This window comes from Dipodomys spectabilis, unplaced genomic scaffold (assembly GCF_019054845.1).
Source record: "Dipodomys spectabilis isolate Male_0828 unplaced genomic scaffold, ASM1905484v1 ptg000163l, whole genome shotgun sequence".
NCBI classification, from domain to species: Eukaryota; Metazoa; Chordata; class Mammalia; order Rodentia; family Heteromyidae; genus Dipodomys; species Dipodomys spectabilis.
Genome location: NW_024870840.1, coordinates 17,463,147 through 17,485,193, shown reverse-complemented (window position 1 = coordinate 17,485,193; position 22,047 = coordinate 17,463,147). Strand labels below are relative to the sequence as shown.

At 42.5% G+C, this 22,047-nt stretch overlaps 1 protein-coding gene across 2 annotated transcripts in view; it reads left to right on the top strand.

The window, feature by feature from the left end:
• Large1 (LARGE xylosyl- and glucuronyltransferase 1) overlaps nt 1–22,047 on the top strand; it is a 445,329-nt gene that overhangs the window by 353,411 nt on the left and 69,871 nt on the right. For both annotated transcript variants that reach the window (XM_042693250.1, XM_042693249.1), the window contains one exon: nt 21,565–21,677. In XM_042693250.1, the coding sequence (XP_042549184.1) occupies nt 21,565–21,677 (113 nt within the window). The remainder of the gene's footprint in view (nt 1–21,564; nt 21,678–22,047) is intronic.

The window sequence follows — 22,047 nt, the reverse complement described above, 5'->3', positions numbered from 1 at the left end:
TATATATATATACAGTATTTAGATGAATCATGTAAGTGAAATTGTGTAGATGCTTTATACTTAGCTTATTTCACTTTTGATAAGAAAGCCTGATAGACTGTTCATGGGACTATAGCACAGCCACTGTAGAGAACAATATTTTTGTTAGCCAACTAACTGATGCACTTTTTTTTTGGCTTTTTTTTTTATTGTGAAAATACCATACATAGGGGTTACAATTACATGGGCAAGATAGTGAGTACATTTCTTATCAAGCATTGTTGCCTCCTCTGTTTCCCCATACCATCCCTTCCCCTCTCCACCCGCCCACCAAAGTTGTAAAGTTCATTTTGCGACATAATGTCTTGTACATCTCATTGTTGTAATGGGTCCACCTGTAACCCTATTTAAACAGTTTGTTTTTTCCCTTCCCCTCCACAAATTATACCAACATCAAATACAGTGAAAACAGGAGTTATACTGTGGGGGAGAGACATACAAAGCAACAAAAAAATCATCTTATAAATGTGTTAGAAACAATAGCAAGAAAGAAAAAACATTTGAGTCCTTATCTTAGGGATTTCACCTAACATCAACTTATCTGACCGTTTCTGCTTGTCTTAGACATATACTACTTACTGCAAATAAGGGAAACCATGGGACCTATGTTTCCTTGGGCCTGGCTTACTTCACTTAATGTAATTTTTTCCAAGTCTTTCCATTTCCTAACAAATGGGGTAATGTCATTCTTTCTGATGGAGGCATAGAATTCCATTGTGTATATATACCACATTTTCATGATCCATTCATCTACTGAGGGGCATCTGGATTGGTTCCATATCTTAGCTATGGTAAATAATGCTGCAATAAACATAGTTGTGCTGGTAGCTTTAATATGGTCTCTTTAGTGATCATTGAGGTAAATATCCAAAAATGGGATTGCTGGATCATAGGGAAGCTCTGTTTGGAGTCTTTTGAGGAACCTCCATACTACTTCCCAAAGTGGTTGAACAAGTTTAATAGAGACTCAGAAACACAACAAATCAAAGAAAGATTGGACAAATGGGATTGTATGAAATTACAGAGCTTCTTCATGACAAAGAACATAGCTAGCAAGACCAATAGAAAGCCCACGGATTGGGAGAAGATCTTCACTAGCCATACAACAGACACAAGGGTCTCATATCTAAAATATACCTGGAACTCAAAACAACAAATCCTCAAAGAAACAACTGTCCAATAAATAAGTGGGCTAAAGACTTACAGAGAAACTTCTCTGAAGAGGAAAGAAGGATGGCCAATAGACACATGAAGAAATGCTCAACCTCCCTAGCCATAAAAGAAATGGCAAATCAAAACAACATTGAGATACCACCTCACCCCAGTTAGAATGGCTATAATCAAGAACTCTAATAACAACAGATGCTGGAGGGGATGTGGACAGAAGGAACCCTACTGCATTACTGCTGGGAGTATAAACATGTATGCTTTAGTTCTTTATGCATAGGTTTTCTATTTGGTGAGCCATTATTTATTTATTTCCTATATATTGTTACTTTAGTGCTTCTTAAGTTTTCCCAACAGCTACAAATAATATATTATATACATATCCTTATTATTCGTTTGTTTGCTTATGTGAATATTGATATACAGTGGATTCTAAGAAATGGCACTGGTGAGATATTTTAAATGTGTGTAGATCAGAAAATGCCAAATGTGTTAGAAATAAAAATTGTGTGTGTGTGTGTGTGTGTGTGTGTGTGTGTGTGTGTGTGTGTGTGTGTGTGTGTGTGCACTACGCAAGCCACATGTGCCAGTATTGTGGCTTTAACTCAGGGCCTGGGCACAATCCCTTAGCATTTTTGTTGTTGTTCAGAGTTGACACTCTACTGCTTGAGCCACATAGCTCTACTTCCAACATTTTAGAGATGAGTCTCACAGATTTTTCTGCTCAGGCTGGCTTCTAACTGTGATCCTTAGCTCTTAACCTCCTGAGTAGCTAGGATTAAAGGCATGAGCCACCAGTGCCCCATGGAAGTAATATTTTCAGTTAAAGTTAAATTGGAACATATGTGTAGGACTCAACATGCTTTGGGACTGTGTCTTTACTGTAGGAAAGGCAGTCCTTAGCAGACCAGCTACTTCACAAAAAGCAAGTTCACCTTCTTGGGCAGATGGTCTGAGACAAAAAAGCCTAGGCCCTTGAAGTCCTAAGTCACAGACCGGTGACCAAGTAAAGCAGAGCCACTTCCTACTGTGGGGAACTCTGCCTGGCCCTGGCATTTCAGACAAGAGTTGAGTTGACCTCATCTAACTGGAACACAAAAGGGTGGCCCTTCTTGAAAATATCTCTGCATCACCTTGCTGACCCATTTCAGGTCAGGATTTTTCTGCCCCTCTGGTCATCAGCATTCCAAGAGCTAACAGGAGCTATGACCTTTTCATTACTCAGTCAATGGTGTGTCTTAGTTTACAGTGGGAGGTAAGAAGGAAGGATGTGAACCTAAATCTTTCTGCTAGAGAGAAAATAACCTTGCATTCATTCAGTGCATGGTTTCCTTCAAGACGTTTATGTGGGAAGAGGTATCCGATTCCTGTTGGAGGCTCTCGAACTTATGATGTCGTCTCTGAGATTGGAGGCATGCTCTCAAGTGCATTAGCTCATGTAATCCCTGTTACCAAGAAGCTGATAGAGGCTCAGTGGGGTTAATTGGTTTCACAAGTTCATAGAGCCAGTAAATGACAAAGCCTAGTCCTTAAGCTCACTGACTATTCTCTGCTTGAGTCACCTGATAGAGCAATTTCTTAGCTCTAGGTACTCATCCAGCTCTCTCCCTCTCCGGTGTGCAAAGTTAAATGGCTGTGAGTTTTCTTGTCTTCTTTTAGATCTAAGGTCAGGATTCCAACTCAGTACTTAACCTGACACTTTCATTCATTGGCTATTGCTCTACCAACTAAGCTTCCCACTCCTATTATTTAATAATAATAAGACATCCCCTAAGTTTAGAACAGTATTTGGCAATCATGGCTGCATTGGAGGAATTCAAAAAATCCCAGTACCCAATGTTCCCTTCAAACCAATTGGTCATTTGAAAGTTGACCAAATTTTCTAGTGTACAGGCATGACCCTTTTTCAATCCAGAGACAGCATTATGACAGCATTTATACCTGCTTTCTCTCTTCTTTATTACCTACACCCCACTTTCCTGACCCTCACTGGCCTCTTGGACTCCACAGCTACTTGAACTTGAGTACATTCATGCAGAACATTAAGCATTAGCTATACACAGTATAATTCCCCATGTTGGGTCCTTGGATGCTTGTGGGGAGGGGGATGTTTAGGCCAGGGGAAGAAGCCTGGCCACCAGTTATTGCCTATTAAGAATAAGACCTCCAGACCATTACAAGCAATTATACCACACAAGCACTCCAATGGAGAAAGCCTGTGGGCTACAAGAAGACCAGCTGAATTAGACCAACGTAAGGGACCTTTATCTCTGTTTAGATCCGGCCCATTCTTTGGTACTTCCTCTCATGGCTGACAGAACACAGCTTAAAATGCCAGTGACATCACAGAGAGAGAGAGAGAGACTGGCCTCCAACATTCAGTCTCATTGTGAGCTGTTCCCTGTCACCCACCATTATGCTTAAACAACCCTGCTTGTCCCCCTGAGCCCTCAATTGCTGCGTTGCCTTTTAGAGTCTATTTGACATCTCACCACAGCGGGTCAAATGTATTTGAATCGGAATGGCATCGAGTTGGTGAGCAGAGCCCTGTGGGACTACTCTGAGTGAAGAGAAGCTCCGCAAAGGCAATTATCCAAGAGATATAACCTGTCTCTCAGCTGACATCGCTGCCCTGGAAGACTTTGCCTACCCAGCCCACATTTATCAAGCACAGACTCTGTGCCTAGTCCAGTGCATTCGGCTCATCTTTCTTCAAGTTCAATGCAGGCATCAAAAGCAAGAGAGCGCACAGTCCAGGTCATCAAGCCCAGGATCAGGGTGTGGTGGCCAAGCAGCTGCAGAAACACTTACATTATTTTCTTAATCTTTTTCAAGTCTATGCATTGTCTTCCCAATGACTATTTAAATGTCTACGGCAGGAGTTGGTATATACCAAATCTTACCACGGCCTATTTTTGTTTGTTCTGAAACTTAGAGTGGTCTTTGCCTTTTTAGACCATTGAGAAAATCATCATAACGAAATAAAGAACGTATGTTGTACAACAACAGAGTTCAGTGAAATTCAAATTTCAGTGTCCACACAGGTGGCCTATGGGTTCATAGCTACAGCCATTCATTTTTTTGTTTTTTGTTTTTTTGTCTCTGGCTGCTTCAGGGCTACAGAGGCAGAGGTGAGTAGTGTCCACAGAAACTTGTGTTCCAAAGCCCAAAATATATATTTTCTGGCCCTTTTATTTAAAAAGAAAAACTCTGCTTGTCATGGTTTGTAGCATAACACAAGTAGCAATGTGATCTGTGGAGTCTAGCAGGCTTTATCTTTGCATATCTGATAAATGGGAGTAATAACACAGTCTTAATAGGCTGCCATGTGGACTATGTAAGCTGTTGTAAATGTAACATAAAACCCAATGATCTAGAACTAGTATTGAAGCTCAATAAATACTGGGTACCTTCACCTACCTTAATTATACACAAATACAATTTCCTATGTGGGCATTGTGAGAGCAAAATTACATAGGGTTAGTCTTACTTTCAGCTTAGAGATGTGTGCCAAGAGAATAGCAGGACTTACATAAAGATGGACTTGCATAAAATCCATCGAGGACTTTGTGTAAGATCAGAACCTTTGCATCTTTACTCAATCCTTTCTTCCCAGTACTTAGTTTATGGCCTTTGATAGGGGCTCAGTAAGTACAATTGAGTGAAAGACTTCATTTTCACATCCAGTCCTCCTGATTTTGTGTAGCCATCCAATGCTTGACCCCTGGAATCAGACAAGCAAAATGAGGCCCCAAATTCTTCATGTTTTACCATGTATCTTTGGGCAGTGTGTCACTGGAAATTTCACATAATGAGAAAATGCGACACATAGGGATGAGGATGGAATGAGGTTGCAATCATGGCAGACATGGCTGCCACGCAAAAGCGGGAAAGGCACAAAAACTGAAGGTGGGCATTCAAGTCAGAACACTGACATTTTAGAATGCAAGTGTCTCTGAAGTCTGTCTCATTGGTTTGGTAGTAAGCAGCAAATTCTGATAAAGTTTGGAGATAGAGTAGCAGAAAGATTCCAAGGTGCATATAGGTCCTAATAGCAGAAGTTATAACTTTGGAGACAGCTTCATAAGTGGGACCAAAGGGAAATGGGCGCATAAATTTCCAAGAGGAACAAAAGAAGGGGAGTCCGGACAGCTTTCAGCATTGATGTTGCTGGACAAGTGTATGATGGTCATGAGGGAAGCTTTGGGCTAGACTTGAAACATTAAATCTAGTCAGGTCTGGAGACCTGATAAGAATGTATCAAAGCGTATTAGTAGTTCAACCCACTGTTATGTTTTAATCTTTTCTTTTCTTGTTTTCTTTTTGGTTTTTGTTTGTTTGTTTTTAGTCACGGGGCTTGAACTCAGGGCTGGGTGCTGTCCCTGAGCTTTTCTGCTCAAGGCTAGCACCCTACCACTTTGAGCCACAGCACCACTTCCAGTTTGCTGGTGATTAATTGGAGATAAGAGTCTCACAGACTTTCCTGACCAGGATGGCTTTGAACCATGATCCTCAGATCTCAGACTCCTAAGTAGCATGAGCTTAAACATTCCTTACATTAGCACATATTGGATAAGGACTATCCATTGTCATCAAGAATAAAGAAAGGAATTTGCATGTGACAGCCTAGTATTGCATACTATCACAAGCAACATTGAATATCTGTTTACTCTGTACTGAGCCCAATGCTAATACTTTTCATGCCTTGTCTCACTTTTTCCTCACTCTATCCTTTGTAAGCAGGATTGTACAATTTACTCAGACTTGCTGTTAGTCAATAGCAAAGCCAAGATTGCAACACAGAGCTTTCTGTCATTTCCCGCTGTCATGCTCTGCACATGTGACTTGACTTCTGTACTCCACAGCTGGAAGGAGGCAGGGAAGAGAAAGCAATGGTTTGTTGTCGTCATTCCCTAAGGTTTCTGTGATTGAGAACAGGAACAGACAAGACCCCAAAGAACCATCATGCAGATTATGGGTACTGCTTAGGCTGGGCTAGACCTAGTTGAGATGACTCTGAGGAGCAGCCAAGAACTCCCTGGACTGTAAGAGGGGATAATACAAACTCTGAATTTTCTCTGCTGCATCGTGAGAGAGACAGCACCTGGCTGAGAATATCAAACACTTTTTGTATGTTAGGTATGAGTAATAATGAATATCGTGCAATTAATTTCTATTTATTAGTCCTTAAGCAAGGGTAACTTCCCAAGAACCTTCCCTTGCATGTCAATGAATGCTTTGCATTCCTTGATGTATATACTAGGAAGGACTTCCCCATCCCTCATTTCTGCTCTTCTCTCCTAATCCTGTCACTCTTTCCCCATACCCATCTCCCTAGCCCCTGGCAGCTCCTTCTCACACCTAAGGTGTTGATCCAGATGATTGTCAGATACAGAGCCAGGAGAAGATGAGCATTGAGCATCACTACTGCTTTGCCTTACTTCTTGCTCTCCATTCCCTCCTTTCATGAGGGTTATCAACAACAGACTCACTCAAAATTGTTATACAATTTGACGACAAGATCGGCAGAGTAACTCTTCCCACAGCGGAATATCCCAGATGCAAAGCATGCTTTTTCGGGAAAAGGTCTGTGTTTTTGCTCCTATGGCACAGGTCAGAGCAAAGACCCAGAGAGCATAGGTACCTGCCCCAGAGTCACCCAGCCAGGGGGCGTCAGGGACCAGATTCACACCCAGGTCTGTGTGACTCCAACCTAACTCTTTCCAGCACCAGCATCTTCTGCTTGAGGCCCAAAGACAACAAATGAGGCAAGAAGTTAATCCAGAAAGACCTTTATGGTAACGATCATTTCACAACAGAATGACTTTATTAAATGCGTGATTTCATTTGTCCTGCTTAAAAGAAGTGCTAGACAGGCCTCCCCCTATCCCACTTGTCCAAGACATGTGACCTGCCCGCTCAGGAATCCCAGGGATCTTCGTTTTAACCTGCTACTTCCCTGTGCATGACAGACAGCCCATTTTTACTACTAGTCATTCTGCAAATGGTAATTGAGGTACTGTGAGTACTGCTGTGTGGGGCCACTGGCTTATTTCAAATCTCAACTCATTGTTTCATTTGTCAACTCATTTGGAACCATCCTCTGAGCTTGCCTGCTGGGCCTGTGAATGGCACTGATGTGTAGAGATAACATCATCCCTGCCCTAGACCAGGAATCTCTGAGGGACACGTGGAAATGAATGAGCACCAAACAACAAGATGAATATTGCAACTGACTCACAGCTTGGTGGAGAGGAGATGCTAGGATGGGTGGAGCATCCTGGGAGGCCTGCAATGAAAAGGATGGGAAGAATGAGGATCAGAGAGTGGAGGATATGTAGAGGATGGGGAAGAAAGACCTATGTAAGTGTGGGAGAAGCGCAACATGGCACTTCACTGAACTAGAGCTCAGAATTCTGTGATCTTTAAAAAGATGAACACTTGATTTCAAAGAAATTCAACTATTAAAAATAGACAAGGGAAGGGATGGTAAGGAAAAACAAAGGAGGAGGTAGCAATGCTTGATAGGAAATGCACTCATTACTTTGCTCATGTAACCCCTCTGTACAGTATCTTTACAATAAAAAACATATTTAAAGAAAAATAGACAAGTAAAGGAAGCCATGGCTCTAGGATGGTCACATACCCTTGACAGCCAGCTCAGATACCAAAAAGCTGTTTGTTCTCTTCTCTCTACTCATCATATGTGCAGATCAAGAATCGCCTGGACAGAGGGTTACACACAGCTCTCACCACATGTGAACACTGGGGGCTCTGTGGCATGTAAGAGGCCCACACACACAAACATGCATCTGTCCTTCCCACTTCGGATGCAGGATGAACAGGAAGAAGGAGGCGGTGAGCTCCGCACACATCGCTGACGCTTCTCTTAGTGTCTGGCTTCCTTCTCGCATGGCAGCAGGTGCATAAGGAAGGAGGCATGCTTCTCTTGCCCTGCATGCTCGCTGTGTTCAAGTCTGACTTTGCAGAGAGCGCCTTGCCCTTTCCACAGCCCATGTGCTCATCACTCCATCAGGCACCAGTGCACCTTCAGCTGGTCAGAACTGTTCGGCAAGCCACACTCTCTCTCACACACACACACCCGTCACCCCCAGTAAGCAAATGAGATATTGTCTTGTGCACTCAAGCATCTGGCCAAACTGGTAGCAAAAGGACAGGCTCATCATTTGAAAAAAATAAAATGAAATGAAATTAGGATCTCCATGCCAACAAGCAGGTCAGGAGTCTGACTTCTATTGAGTTGTAGTCATTGTCGGTGGTTGGTATAAAGCCCAGGGGACTGAGACACCCCTTGTACTCCTGCCTGGCTGCATTGTCCCCCTAGTTGGTCTAGGCATTGTATTGTGCTATTTTGTGCAGTGGCAATTTTAAAAACCAATGTCTTGGTATAGTGTTCCTTTGTGGCTCTGAGAAAAAATGTCTTCCTGCAAGAGACAAGCTAGAAAAGCTTTACTAGTAATACTACTTTACCTACAGAGGCCCTGGAAAGCCCAGATATCTTTCTCAGTGGATCATGAGATACGCTTTTTGCCTCAGACTGGGTCTTGGAAGAAACTCAGTGGCCTGGTGTGGATACTCTGGAGTGGGAGGAAATCCACATACCAGTGAGCATGATTTATACCTCAAGTTTTCCTCACCCATTACCAGAATGTTAGACAGGGGGCCATAATTCTAATGTTTGCCTCTGTGAGCTCATGAAAATCTTTGTTCCATATCTGTCTCTGCCTCTCTGCCTCTTCTTATAAGAATACCAGGCATTGGGATGGCGTTTACCTTCACTTAGTACAACCTCATCCAAATTTGATTATACCCACAAAGACTTTGTCTCTAAACTAAAGCCACGTTTATAGGCAATGGGGTTAAGACTCAGATATATCTCTTGCTGGGACAAGAGTCCACCTATTAAGAGTGTTTTTTGTGGGTAAGAACCTCTCTGGTTGAGAGGAGGTATTTGCAGAATCACTCTAAGTGTTAACCAAGAATTGTCCCATTTGTTTAGCCAAGTGTGCCTAAAAAGAGTGAGGAAGACTGGGATGCATTCAAGTAGGTTGAAAGAGGATGGTTCAGACACGGAGGAAAGATAGTAGGCGGAAGAAATGTAGATCTTTGACCTTTTTGACTTTGTGCTTGTTATTTTGCTTTGGGCTAGCAACTGTGTCTTTCAGAACCTGTTTCCTCTGGGGAATGTGGCTGGCATGAGACATGGATCTGGTGACTTTCTTTGAGCTTTCTCCTAACTTTTCCTAATACTTTCACTTTTCCAATGACCTGAAGACCTCCACTGAGGCCCTACATTCAACTTGTCACCACCTCCCATTGGGAAACAAGCTTTGGGGCATGTTCCAAGTCCCAGCATTCTTCCTATTAGATCATCCAAAGCACTTTCAAACTCTTGAGAGCAAGAACTGCTACATTCTTTGCATGGGTATACTTAGCACCTAGCCTAAAGAAGCCCATCAGTCAGTATTTGTTGTATGGATAAGTTGAAGGAATGAATGAGCAAATGCTTTTGTGAAGTTTGAGCAGCCTCTGTACCTACTCCCATCCCCACTTTCAAAACACCCAGCAAAGTCAGCCAAAGGACTCTATTGGAAAGATTTTTATTCATTCTTATTTTCTCTCCCTCTCCTCTCAGTCTTATCTCCTTGTTCTCTCTCTCTCTTTCTCTCTCTGTCTTTCTGTCTCTCTCTCTCTGTGCTTTTAGTAAAGAAAAAATTTAAAAAGCAAGAAGACTACAGAACCTTTTAATTTATATGATCAAAAGTGAATACCAAGTAAAATCAGCAGGGGATTTTAAATTAACTAGTTTTTAATAAACTCACCTTTTTATTGGGTCATGCATGAAAGAGAACTCAAGTACTTCAAAGCAGAGGGAGCAAAGTCATGATCGCAAAGGCCATTTTCATTTAAAAAAAAATTCCTTGTGGAATGCCAGCCTGTGAGCTCCCCACAGCTTCCTGCAGAGAAAAACCCACTACATGCGCACATATACTATCTCTGGCTTTGACCAGTAAAACCACAGGAACTACCAGTGGACTGTACTTTGTTGTCTTGGAGAAGACCTTACAGTAGAGTTATAATCTGAGCAAATGCAGCTAGAGGCCAGGGAGAACACAAGGTAGAGGGAAAAGCAATATCCTATTACTTTCCTTGAAGACTTAGCAACTGTTTGACTTAATGCCACCATCTCCTAACTGATTTAACTTACTTAACCAAGCTTCTCCCAACACTTTTTTGTTGTTGGTCATGGGGCTTGAACTCGGTGCCTGAATGCTATCTCTCAGTTCTTCAGCTCAAGGCTAGTGCTCTACCACTTGAGCCATAGCACCACTTCTGGTTTTCTGAGTGGTTTATTGGAGATAAGAGTCTCACAGACTTTCCTTCCCGGGCTGGCTTTGAACCGTGATCCTCTGATCTCAGCCTTCTGAGTAGCTAAAATTACAGGCGTGAGCCACCAGCACCTAGCCTCACAACACTTTTTAGTGCCCTGGAGAATGCCACTGTGGAATAAAAAGTTCAATCTGAACTTGATTCACTGGGAACATGTGACCAATATGGGCCTTGGTAATGTGAACTGAATCAGCCATGCCAGTCCTAGCCTGATTCTTTCTGTTGGCTAACACATGAAATCAAGACAGAATGACAGAGGTAGAAGGAGGAATTGTGCCCCCTATAATCCTAGCTATTCAGGAGGCTGAGATCTGAGCTAAAAAGTCAGCCTGAGCTACAAAGTCCATGAGACTCTTCCCTCCATTTAGCCAACAAAGAGTAGGAAGTAGAGGTGTAGCTCAAGTGGTAGAATGCTAGTCTTGAGCAAAGAAGCCAAGTGAGAGCATAAGGCCCTGAGTTCAAGCCCCGAACCCAAATACACACACTAAAGGAAGACGGAGAGAAGACGGACAGCAGGAAATGAGAGAAAGCAAGGAAGTGAAGGCAGAATTTGGTCTTAACTAGGTTTGCATAATACAATGTAAGGCATTCACTTCACTGAGTAATACCTCTGGGGCCAGCAGAACATCTGAGATGTTCTGTGAAGTGGGCTGAGATGCAGAAAGAAGAGAAGATAACAATCATACAGGAATGGAGGCTGGCATGAGTTAGCTCAGAAACACTATCTCCATTTAAATCTTTATGGGCTCCAACTAGTTACCCCAACCACTTAGAGAAGGTAAGCCTACCCTTAGACATATTGACTGCTTCTTCATGAAGGACCATCCACAGGGTAGCCCAGTGTCCCTCGGCATCCTCCCAGCGCCATCTGGTGGTGGCCTGGGGTCTTCTCCAGTGTGTGCTTTCTTTTCCACCTCGAGCTGCTGCCTTGTGCTTTAGGCTACAGTTTAAACTGGGTTTCCACTCCCCCCCCCCCCCACACACACACACACCTGCACTTAGCTGTGGATGTGTTCACAGGCACACTTCCTTGCAGTCTCTTGTGTCTTGTCTTTGTCACTGTCCCCTCCCCTTAACCCCCAGCCAGGAAGTAACATGTCAGCATTGAAAGAGCAGCACAACTCACATAGTAGGATTACATTTGCCCCTTACAAGCCTTAGTTTCTCTATCTGTAAAATGGATACCGTTCCCTCTCCCTTGAGGATTTTTCCTGAGAATTAGAGGTCATGAAAACAAGTAGACCCAAATCACTACTTCATTCAAGTCATCTTCATCATTCCTATCATGTGTTATTGCAGTTATACAAAAAAATCATAATACAGATTGTGCTGAATTCATAAACAATTCAGAAAGCATTCTCTCTCCTCTCTGCATGGACACCTTCTTGCTTGCCCTACCATCTTGGCTACTGAGCTATTTCTACCTGTTCCATTCGGGAAAGAGAAGCACTGCCCTCTGAGCAGCAGATGCACCTGTCTACCTGTCTACCCTGGACCAGATGTTCACAGGAAAAGCCTTTGATTTTTAATTTATTTCTTCATTTATTTATTTCCTGTGGTCTCTTAAGCTCCAGGCGTGACAGCTGCAGGTAAAACCCTGCTGGCCCCAAGATCACAACCAGCTCCAAGGAGAGGGCCTGTCACAGCTCAGTAGTCCCTGAGGCCTCTGTACAGAGCATGCCCGGGCAGGGGCAAGCTTCCTGCTCCCAGACCCCAAGGACAAGTATGGAAATAGGCAGAGCATGTGAACGCCAGACAAAGGCCAGAGTCAAGCCTTTTGGCACCACTTTCCTTCTTCCTGACAGCAGAAAAACAGTGTCAACAGCTGACCTGGGGCATGCCAATTTTGAAAGCCAAGTTTATGTAGCTTCAACTGGAAAAATCCAACTTCAGATAGAACCACTTTCATGATTTTAACCAGTGTTCACTTAAAAAGCCAGGCACGAGTGGCTCACACCTGTAATCCTAGCTACTCAGGAGGCTGAGGATTACATGGTTTGAAGACAGCCCAGCCAGAAGTATATAAGGCCTTTACTCCAATTAACCACCCAAAAGCCTGAAGTGGAGCTGTAGCTCAAGTGTTAGAGCTCCTGCTTTGAGCTAAAAAGCTAAGGGACAACACACACAGGCCTTGAGTTCCAGTACTGGCTTACACATATAACAACAACAACCAAAAACAAAAAACAAAAAAAATGAATCCACCTTGTGTGCCCTTATGCAATTTGCCTAAATACTATTGGACTATTGGGAATTACACAAGTTCAGTTCAGTGAGTGAAATCTATCGTTTCTGTGAGTATACTGAAATGTATAGTTTCTATAACTATTATTGATTAAGCTTTTATGTGCCCTTCACACTTCCTGTCATTAATTAGAATGTCTCCCTAGCACCATAGTGAGGTCAATAAATAGTTGAGGCCATGTTTCTTTGAGAAATGTTGTATTTCACCTCATTAGTTATTTATAGTTCTGTTTCTTCTGGGAATGCTGGGGGTTTTTTTTTAGCTCATTTACCAAACTTCTAACCTTTGGAGAACCAGACAGATTTTCCTTGCAGCTTCTATCAGTATGCCTACATCACGCATTCTAAGCAGACTCCTTTATGTGCAGAATCTGTGCGCAAATTTCCCATGGTGGATTTTCTTTTTTCTTTCCTGTGGTTGCAGCTCATAACTGGAATTTGCACCAACCCAAGGGATGTCCTACTAATTTCCCTGGTTGTAATGCCATAAGCTGACTGGGAATATGTCAAAACAAGTATCCAGTGCATTGCATATGCAGAGGATTTTATTTGGAATGATCAGTGAACTCCAGCTAGTAAATGAGTAATATGAACATAAACTATCAAGCAGTAACGCTCAATCATCATTAATGGACTAATGGTCACTGTTACCTTTGTTTTATTGTTTTTGGAGTTTTTTGGTTGTGGTTGGTGGTATTGGGGCTCATGATTTCATCCTGCTTGCTAGGCAAGTGCTGTACCGCGTTAGCCATCCTCTCAGCCCTTTTGCTTCTAGATAAGATCTCCTAAACTTTCCCCTGGCCAGCCATAGATACCAGTCCTTTAAACCACCTCCTCCTGAATGACAGGTGGGCAACCACCTTGTGAAACTTGTTTGTGAAATGAGGTCTTGCTAGCTTTCTCTTAGAATGCCCTCAAACCACAATGCTTCTATCTCTATCTTGTAAGCATGGGGCCACTGCACCTGGTTCCACTTTGAAAGGCACAGTTTTTCAGTCCTCAGAGTCATTCTGGAGTTAAAGGTCTCAACCTTTGCTGTGTTGCAAATAAGGGACACAATTCTAGTCGCTTTTTCCAGGGTCACCTTGGTAATGAGTGATAATACCAGAACTCAGTTGCCCATGTGGCCATGGTTATTTGCACTCAGCTAGCTGCCCCTTCTGAGGTAGCCCTATTGCCCTACATTCTCGAGACTCATTAAGCTACATCCATCTGGGGGCTTGAGGATACTTATTGAATGAAGAACCTATGGCTATGCTCAAAAACAAGTGCTTTTTCCCCTGCTGGACAACTCCATGGAGCCTCTTTTTAATCTGGAAAAGAAAGGGAAATGGACCATTACCTTCTTAATCTCCATTTTTCCACTATGGTGGGAAATATCTGTTGCCTGACAGACATTAAGAGAAACCACTGGCCTACAGGGAGAAGCTGCCTGGTTTGACCTTCACTCTTCCTCTTTCCCTTACACATGCTTCCTCATCCTTTTGATGTTAGTGTAGATAGTGTTTATTTCAGGAAACTTCTCCTTAATACTACTTCTCCCAACCACTGTCGTTTTCCCTGTTCTCCAGCATCCTTCCTCCACCTGCCACACATCACAGTGCTCTGCATTCTCTTAATTACCCATCCCTCTTATCCCTAAGAACAAGGACCATGTTTTTCAAATTGCCAAGACCCCAGGTAACCCAATGAAGAAAACCATAGCGGGTACTCAGAAAAATGTCTCTGAAGTGAATTATGGATGAAATAACTACTATATGCAAGACCCTTGCTCTGTCAGGTCACAGGATTCTGGATTGCCTTGAGCCTGTGTTGGCTGGTGTGGCCCAAGTCCATAGTTGGCATTCATGGGTAGCAGGAGATACAGGCTTTAAACACTATGATGACATGAGGGGGAAAGCCATGTGTGGGCCCTGGTAGTGCAGGAAGTAGATCCCAATGCTGATGTTCAAGATGAGACTGCTCCAGGTGGCATCACAGCACTGTGAACTCTGGAAACTTCTCCCTTCTCAACATCCCTGTTCCCACATCCATCCAAATGCATCGCTGACTCGCCTTCCTCCTAAACCTTCTTCCTAAACATTGGCTTTACTAAAGCACATTCAGCCATGGTCAGTCACTCCCTTGCTCAGAATCCTTCCCTTACTCCCAGGTATCCTCAGCAATACTTCTCAACCAGTGTGTCCCACAGGGGAGATGTGTGCCCAAATAGTCATCCCCTCCACTGTGGGTAGGAGCGCCTGGGTGGAGCCTGGGGCAGTCTGGAACCCCCGGAGGAGTCCTGCCAGTCACAAAAGCACCCAATGAGTTACAAAAAAAAAAATCCCTCCCTGTGCAGCATGTTGCCCTGGGATGTTGTAAAGCAGTCGCGTGGCATGGACTCGGGACTCTTCCTACACTCCTCCCTCCTCACCTGTTCATCTTACATCTTGGTAGCCACCAGAAGTGTTTTATGAAGCCATCTTGCCAGCACATTCCTTGTCTATTCCTTATATATATTCCACTGTCTCCTGCCTCCATACCTTTGTCTGTGTCTGTTTTACCAGCTGTCATCTGCCTGACCAAAACCAACCCAGTCTACCTCAGCCTCAGCCTTCTACTTTAGAGTTCCGACACTCACACTTGTCAGGAGAATCAAACCCTGGGTCTTAGAGATTTTTCTCATCTTTGCGTTTTTCTATAAAGACCCACCAAAGACTGTCTAGTAAGTATTTGCCAAAATATTTTGAAAAAGGCTCAGGTGAGGAAAATAGGGAAGAAAAACAAGTGCAAATCTATTTCTGTTAGTTTTGTACCTACAAGGTAGTCAATAAATAACTGATGAATGAAGGAATCGATGAATGAATTATTAACAATTAAGAAGTGAGTTCAAATGTCTTTTAAGTATGAGTTGCTTTAAGAATGTTTGAGTCTCTGTCTTAGAAGGAAGGAAGATGAAGTAGTAGAATATGTTTCAAGTTCTCATTTTTGCAGTCTTGGTACAACTTCGGAGACAGTTCAGAAGCAAAGCTTTCAAAAATATGTCCAACCACACCTGAATCAGGATTAGCAGTTTAACTTCAGAACTGGTTATAAAAAGCAAAAACCAGGGCTGGGAAAGTGGCTCAGTGGTAGAGTGCTTGCCTCGCATGAATGAGGCCCTGGATTCAATTCCTCAGCACCACATAAGCAGAAAAAGCCGGAAGTGGTGCTGTGGCTCAAGTGGTAGAGCACTTGCCTTGAGCTGAAGAGCTGAGGGACAGCGTCCAGGCCCAGAGTTTAAGCCCCATGATGGACCAAAAAAAAAAAAAAAAATCAAAAACTATAAGCTACAAAGACTATAAGCAAGACACCCTTCAGTAGAGAAATTCATAAGTAAATGATAGCATATTACAAAATAAATGTAGTAGTATTGTGGTATATTTTGTTATGGTATATAAAAAACTATAAAACTAATATGGCTAATTCCTAAAGATATATAGTGTATAGAAAGGCAAGTTAAAATAGAAAATCAGCATTATGAAAACACTACAAATTCGACATATAGTTTGTTAACATATAGAGAGGGAATGATGACAAATGTGAAATACAATGAGACAAAATAATGGTTTTCTCTGAGGAAGAAAGGAAGTAGAATGAGGTAAAAGACCTTTTTATTAGTCTATCATTTTGTTTTCCATAACATGATATATATTACATCTGGGTGGTGGATATATTTTTACATACTTTCTATATTTTTGTGTTAGTTTGAAATCATTCCTAATTCTAAAAATTAGAGGCTAGGTAACTGGGAACGTGTTCTTCCTTGTTTTCTTCATTAGTCCCGTGTTCTTGACCCTTTCTTTAAGGAGCCTGGTCGCACAACTTCACCAAGACTTACCGCTAACTTAGAAGCATTAGTATAGTCTTCCAAATTTGGCATTAGAATCTTGCATTACTCTATATAGCCTTTAACCCTCTTGCCTCCTTTTTTAATGTAGCAAGCATCTATCTAACCTAATTTGAGTTCGCTTTTGCCCGACTTACTGTTCTTCTCTTTCACATGATTGGACTAGAGTGCAGTTTTTTTTTTAAGTCAATCACATGTGGCTTTGCATTACTGTAGGCTCTTGCTTTCTAACTTCTAAATGCTTCATTCCTCTCTCCCTAAAAGATGCAGAATTTTAGAATGAGTATGGTGAGCTTGCATGGTTCAGGAGAATCAGGTTACACCTTTCCCAACTCCATGCTCACTGGCATTGCATTGCTTGAAATGAGCCAAACTAGGAGGATTCACACTATGGAAATTGGCAAATGCCAACCATCAACTTGTTTCATCTCTTCTCCCACGAATTAGTTGGTGATTAAAAGTTACTAGCTTACCCCTGGTTGGGGGAGCGGGGCAAGGAGCCATGATAGTTTTCTGAGTTGTTCTGAACAAGAAACCTTTTCCTCATTTTACACTGGTAGAAACTGAACAGAAAAGAAATCTGGCCATGTCCCTGGACTACAAAACAACCTTGTGAGGCTCAGGTGTGAGTAGAGTATCAGAAGGAGCCAGTGCTCCTTTGGATGAGGCAGATAATAAGTTTTGGTCTAGTCTAGATGTTGTTGGCTGTGAATTAGACAAGTATCTAAGCCCCTCAGTGTCCCCACTCATAAAACGAGATGACAAAATCTATCTTGTAAAGATCTTGGGAGCATTAAAGAAAACAATATGTGTAAAAACAAACCAAAAAACACAAAAGAAACGAAGACGTGCAATAGATGTCATTCACCATCTGACTTATAAATTCAGCTCTTTGTATACTCTCCAATTTTTTCCCACGGCCATCATACATTTTATTTCAACTCTGTCTGACCAAACACCCCTCTTCTCAATGGTAAATATACTTCTTTTCTAATTACATGCCACTGGAATAATGAAAAGTCTTATTAGAGTCTATGTTTATGTTTCATATGGGAGAATCAGTTTCATACCTAGAATCTTAGAAGTGTATGTACTAGATAGCAACTACCATCATTTTTCTTCTACCTGGGAGTTTCCTCCGGTGACCATTCTGCTGAGCTAAGCAACTGAGCAAGACTGATGGGGACCCACGGGTGTTGCTCTCCCATATATCACCTGACAGCAGCAGCCTGTAGGAAAACACCCTTCCTCTTCCTGTTCTGAGCTTCGGACCTTCCCTGCACCCTGTGACTGACCTGCTTCTAAGTTGTTCAGCTAATCCAAAGTATAATTCCCTTTTACAATTGTCAATTGAACTGAGCAAGATATTTAGTTATTTTAACATATTTAATAAATGGTCCACAGATTTGGAGTGTTTCTAGACAAGCTACCACATACATACACCTCACACATGCGCGCACACACCCGTACTTACCTCTTTCAATTTTATAGTTTTTTATATCAATGCATAAAGCTGTATAACTCCAGACACAAGTTTACCATTGTAGATGCATTGCTTTGGTTTCTCTCATTTGTCAAATAAAGGCACTGAAATAGAAGGCTAATAAAAAATAAAATAAAAAGTGTATAACAGGCCATCAGTGGCTTACACCTGTAATCCTAGCTACTCAGGAGACTGAGATCTCAGGATTGCAGCTTAAATCTACATAGGGCAAGAAAGTGTGAGATTCTTATCTTGGGGTTCATTTCACCTAACATCAACTTATCTGACCTTTTCTGCTTGTCTCAGACATATACTGGTTATTGCAAATAAGGGAAACCATGGAACCTATGTTTCTTTGGGCCTGGCCTACTTCACTTCATATAATTTTTTCCAAAGTCTTTCCATTTCCTAACAAATGGGGAAATGTCATTCTTTCTGATGGAGGCATAGAATTCCATTGTGTATATATACCATATTTTCTTGATCCATTCATCTACTGAAGGGCATCTGGGTTGGTTCCATATCTTAGCTATGGTGAATAATGCTATGATAAACATAGTTGTGCTGGTAGCTTTAGTATGGTCTTGTTTGTGATCATTTGGGTAAATGCCCAAAAGTGGGATTGCTGGGTCATAGAGGAGCTCTATGTGGAGTCTTTTGAGGAACCTCGATATTACTTTCCAAAGTGGTTGAACAAGTTTACACTCCCACCAACAATGCAGTAAGATTCCCTTCTGTCCACATCCCCTCCAGCATCTGTTGTTATTAGAGTTCTTGATTATAGCCATTCTAACTGGGGTGAGGTGGTATCTCAATGCTGTTTTTATTTGCATTTTTTTATGGCTAGAGAGGTTGAGCATTTCTTCATGTGTCTATTGGCCATCCTTCTTTCCTCTTCAGAGAAGTTTCTCTGTAAGTCTTTAGCCCACTTATTTATTGGGAAGTTGTTTCTTTGAGAATTTGTTGTTGGGGAATTTAATTTTTTGAGTTCCAGGTATATTTTAGATATAAGACTCTTGTCCGTTGTATGGCTAGTGAAGATCTTCTCCCAATCCGTGGGCTTTCTATTGATCTTGCTAGCTATGTCCTTTGCCATGCAGAAGCTCTGCAATTTCATGCAATCCCATTTGTCCAACCTTTCTTTGATTTGTTGTGTTTCTGGGTCTCTATTAAGAAAATTTCGGCCTGTGCCAGCAAGACCTAGAGTTTCTCCTATTCCATCCTGTAATGTTTTCAGTGTGTCTGCTTTGACTCCAACGTCTTTGATCCATTTGGTGTTGAGTCTGGTGCAGGGTGATATATAAGGATCTAGCTTTAGTTTTCTACAAGTAGTTAACCAATTTTGCCAGCACCATTTACTGAAGAGGCTGTCTTTCTTCCATTCTATTTTTTTAGCTCCCTTACCGAAGATTAGATGGCTATAGGTCTGTAGGTTCATTTCTGGGTTCTCAGTTCTATTCCATTGGTCCTGAGGTCTGTTCTTATGCCAGTACCAAGCTGTTTTGATTACTATGGTGGTGTAGTAGAGTTTTGAGATTTGGTATTGTTATTCCTCTAGCACTGTTCTTTCTGTTAAGAATCATTTTTGCTATTCGGGGTCTTTTATTGTTCCATATGAATTTTTTGGATTGTTTTTTCTTTCATGCAATTGTTTCTAACATATTTATAAGATGATTTCTTTGTTGATTTGTATGTCCCTCCCCCACGGTATAACCCCTGCTTTCACTGTATTTGATGTTGGTATAATTTGTGGAGGGGAAGGGGAAAAATCGTTTAAATAGGGATACAAGTGGACCCATTGCAACAATGAGATGTACAAGTCATTATGTCGAAAACGAACTTTACAACTTTGGCCGGGGGTGGGGGAGTGGAGGGAGGGGGAAGATAGGAAGGGGAAACAAAGGAGGAGGCAACAATGCTTGATAAGAAATGTACTCATTATCTTGCCCATGTAATTGTAACCCCTCTATAAGGTATTTTCACAATAAAAAAAAATAAAAAACATTAAAAAAATAGAAAGTGTGAGATTCTTATCTCCAGTTAAACACCAAAAGACCTGGAAGTGGAGCTTTGACTTAAGTGGTAGAATACTAGATAAGCCCCCCCCCAAAAAAAAGCACACAGACAGCACTTAGGTCCTTAGTTTAAGCCCAAGGATGGCACCTTGTGCCCCCCTCCAAAAGGCTGAGGTATTAGGACCAAAGTTTAAAACCAGCCTGAGCCAGAAAGTCCATAAGACCCTTATCTCCAGTTAACCACCAAAAAGCCAGCAGTAGAGCTGCAGCCAAGTAGTGAAACACCAGCCTTGAAAAGGAAAAGGAAAAACCTAAGGAACAGCACTTAAGCCTTGAGTTGAACAAGCTCCAGTTCCCACACACACACATTTACAGTCAGGTGTACACCATTCACGAAGGTCCACAAGGGGAGAAAACAGAAAAGGAAATTAACAGGAGGACCGAAGAAGCTCTTACTACTAGCTTTGGTGGCAACTCAAAGGCTTGGAGCTCATGTCAATAAGCAATGGCCTTCCCTCTCAGAGGCACAAGTAGACTGAGATGCATAATGATTATCCATAAGCCAAAGAAACCTCTTCCAAAGTCAGGAACTTGGGGCAGGCCCATATGACCGGCCAGTAGCTAACAAGACAGGCTCGGCGTACAGTCACAGAGAAGATGCTGTTCCTCTGTGTAAAGATAAGCGGTATATATTGTACAGATTCCAGGTTCCAGCTAAACTAAGGATCATGACTTTGGGGGAAAAATACAGGCGAGAACCTAATCCTTGTGGGAAACGTGCTTGTCTCCGGTGCACAGTGAGGTGGCTTGTGGACACTGATGGTGTGGGGAGATGATAAAACGCATTTAGCATAAACTTCCATTTTAACTCTGCTGGACACTGATGGTGTGGGGAGATGATAGAATGCATTTAGCATAAACTTCCATTTCAACTCTGCTTACATTGGAGCCCAGTGGCAGTAATTAGACTTACACGTGGTGCAGCCCTCCCTACCATGCATGCCTAGACCTTCCCAGGCAGTTTTGCCCATCTCACCTAATCCTTGCAACAGCCCTTGGGTCTGTGCTCCTTTCCCATCCCAAGGCCACAGTGTTTTAGAGATGTAGTTTAGTCTCATACCAAACACCTGTTGGAGCCTGGGGTTGACATCTTCCCCTCCAGATGCATATCCCTCATGGTGAAGCCACAGTGGCTGAGATTTTTGGCAAGGGGGCAAATGTCTCAGTGATTCTCCATCCTCTGTGCACACAGTCCTGAGAGGCCATGGCAGGGATGCCAGGGGCTCCCTGCCTCCACCTCACTGTTGGTTTTTGTTCCTCTGTGCTGTGCTGCTGTCCAGGTGTGATTCTCCTGCTTCTGGATAAGCTTCGGAAGATGAAATGGGAACAGATGTGGAGGCTGACGGCAGAGAGGGAGCTCATGGGCATGCTGTCTACATCCTTGGCTGACCAGGTGAGTGCCCAGGAGGGAGGAACTCAGATCCAAGTGCCCTTGAGTTAGTACATAGTGAATTGTTACTGCGTCCCATACCTGATGTAGGAAAGTACTGTGGGATTGTTGAGGGTTTGGGTTTTTTGTTGTAAGATGGGGGTCTCGCCATATAGCCCAGGCAGGCGGCAAGCTTGAAATCCCCCTGCCTGAATATCCTGAGAGAGCTGGGATTATACACATGCATCACCATTGCTGGCCAGAAACACTTGTCTTGAAAGTTTCAAGCCATGATCTGTTGGCCCTGTTGTTTGGGGGTCTGTCATAAGGCAAAACATGTCATAAATGAACCAAACTGTTTATCTCATGACAGGAAACAGAATTTGAGAGGAGC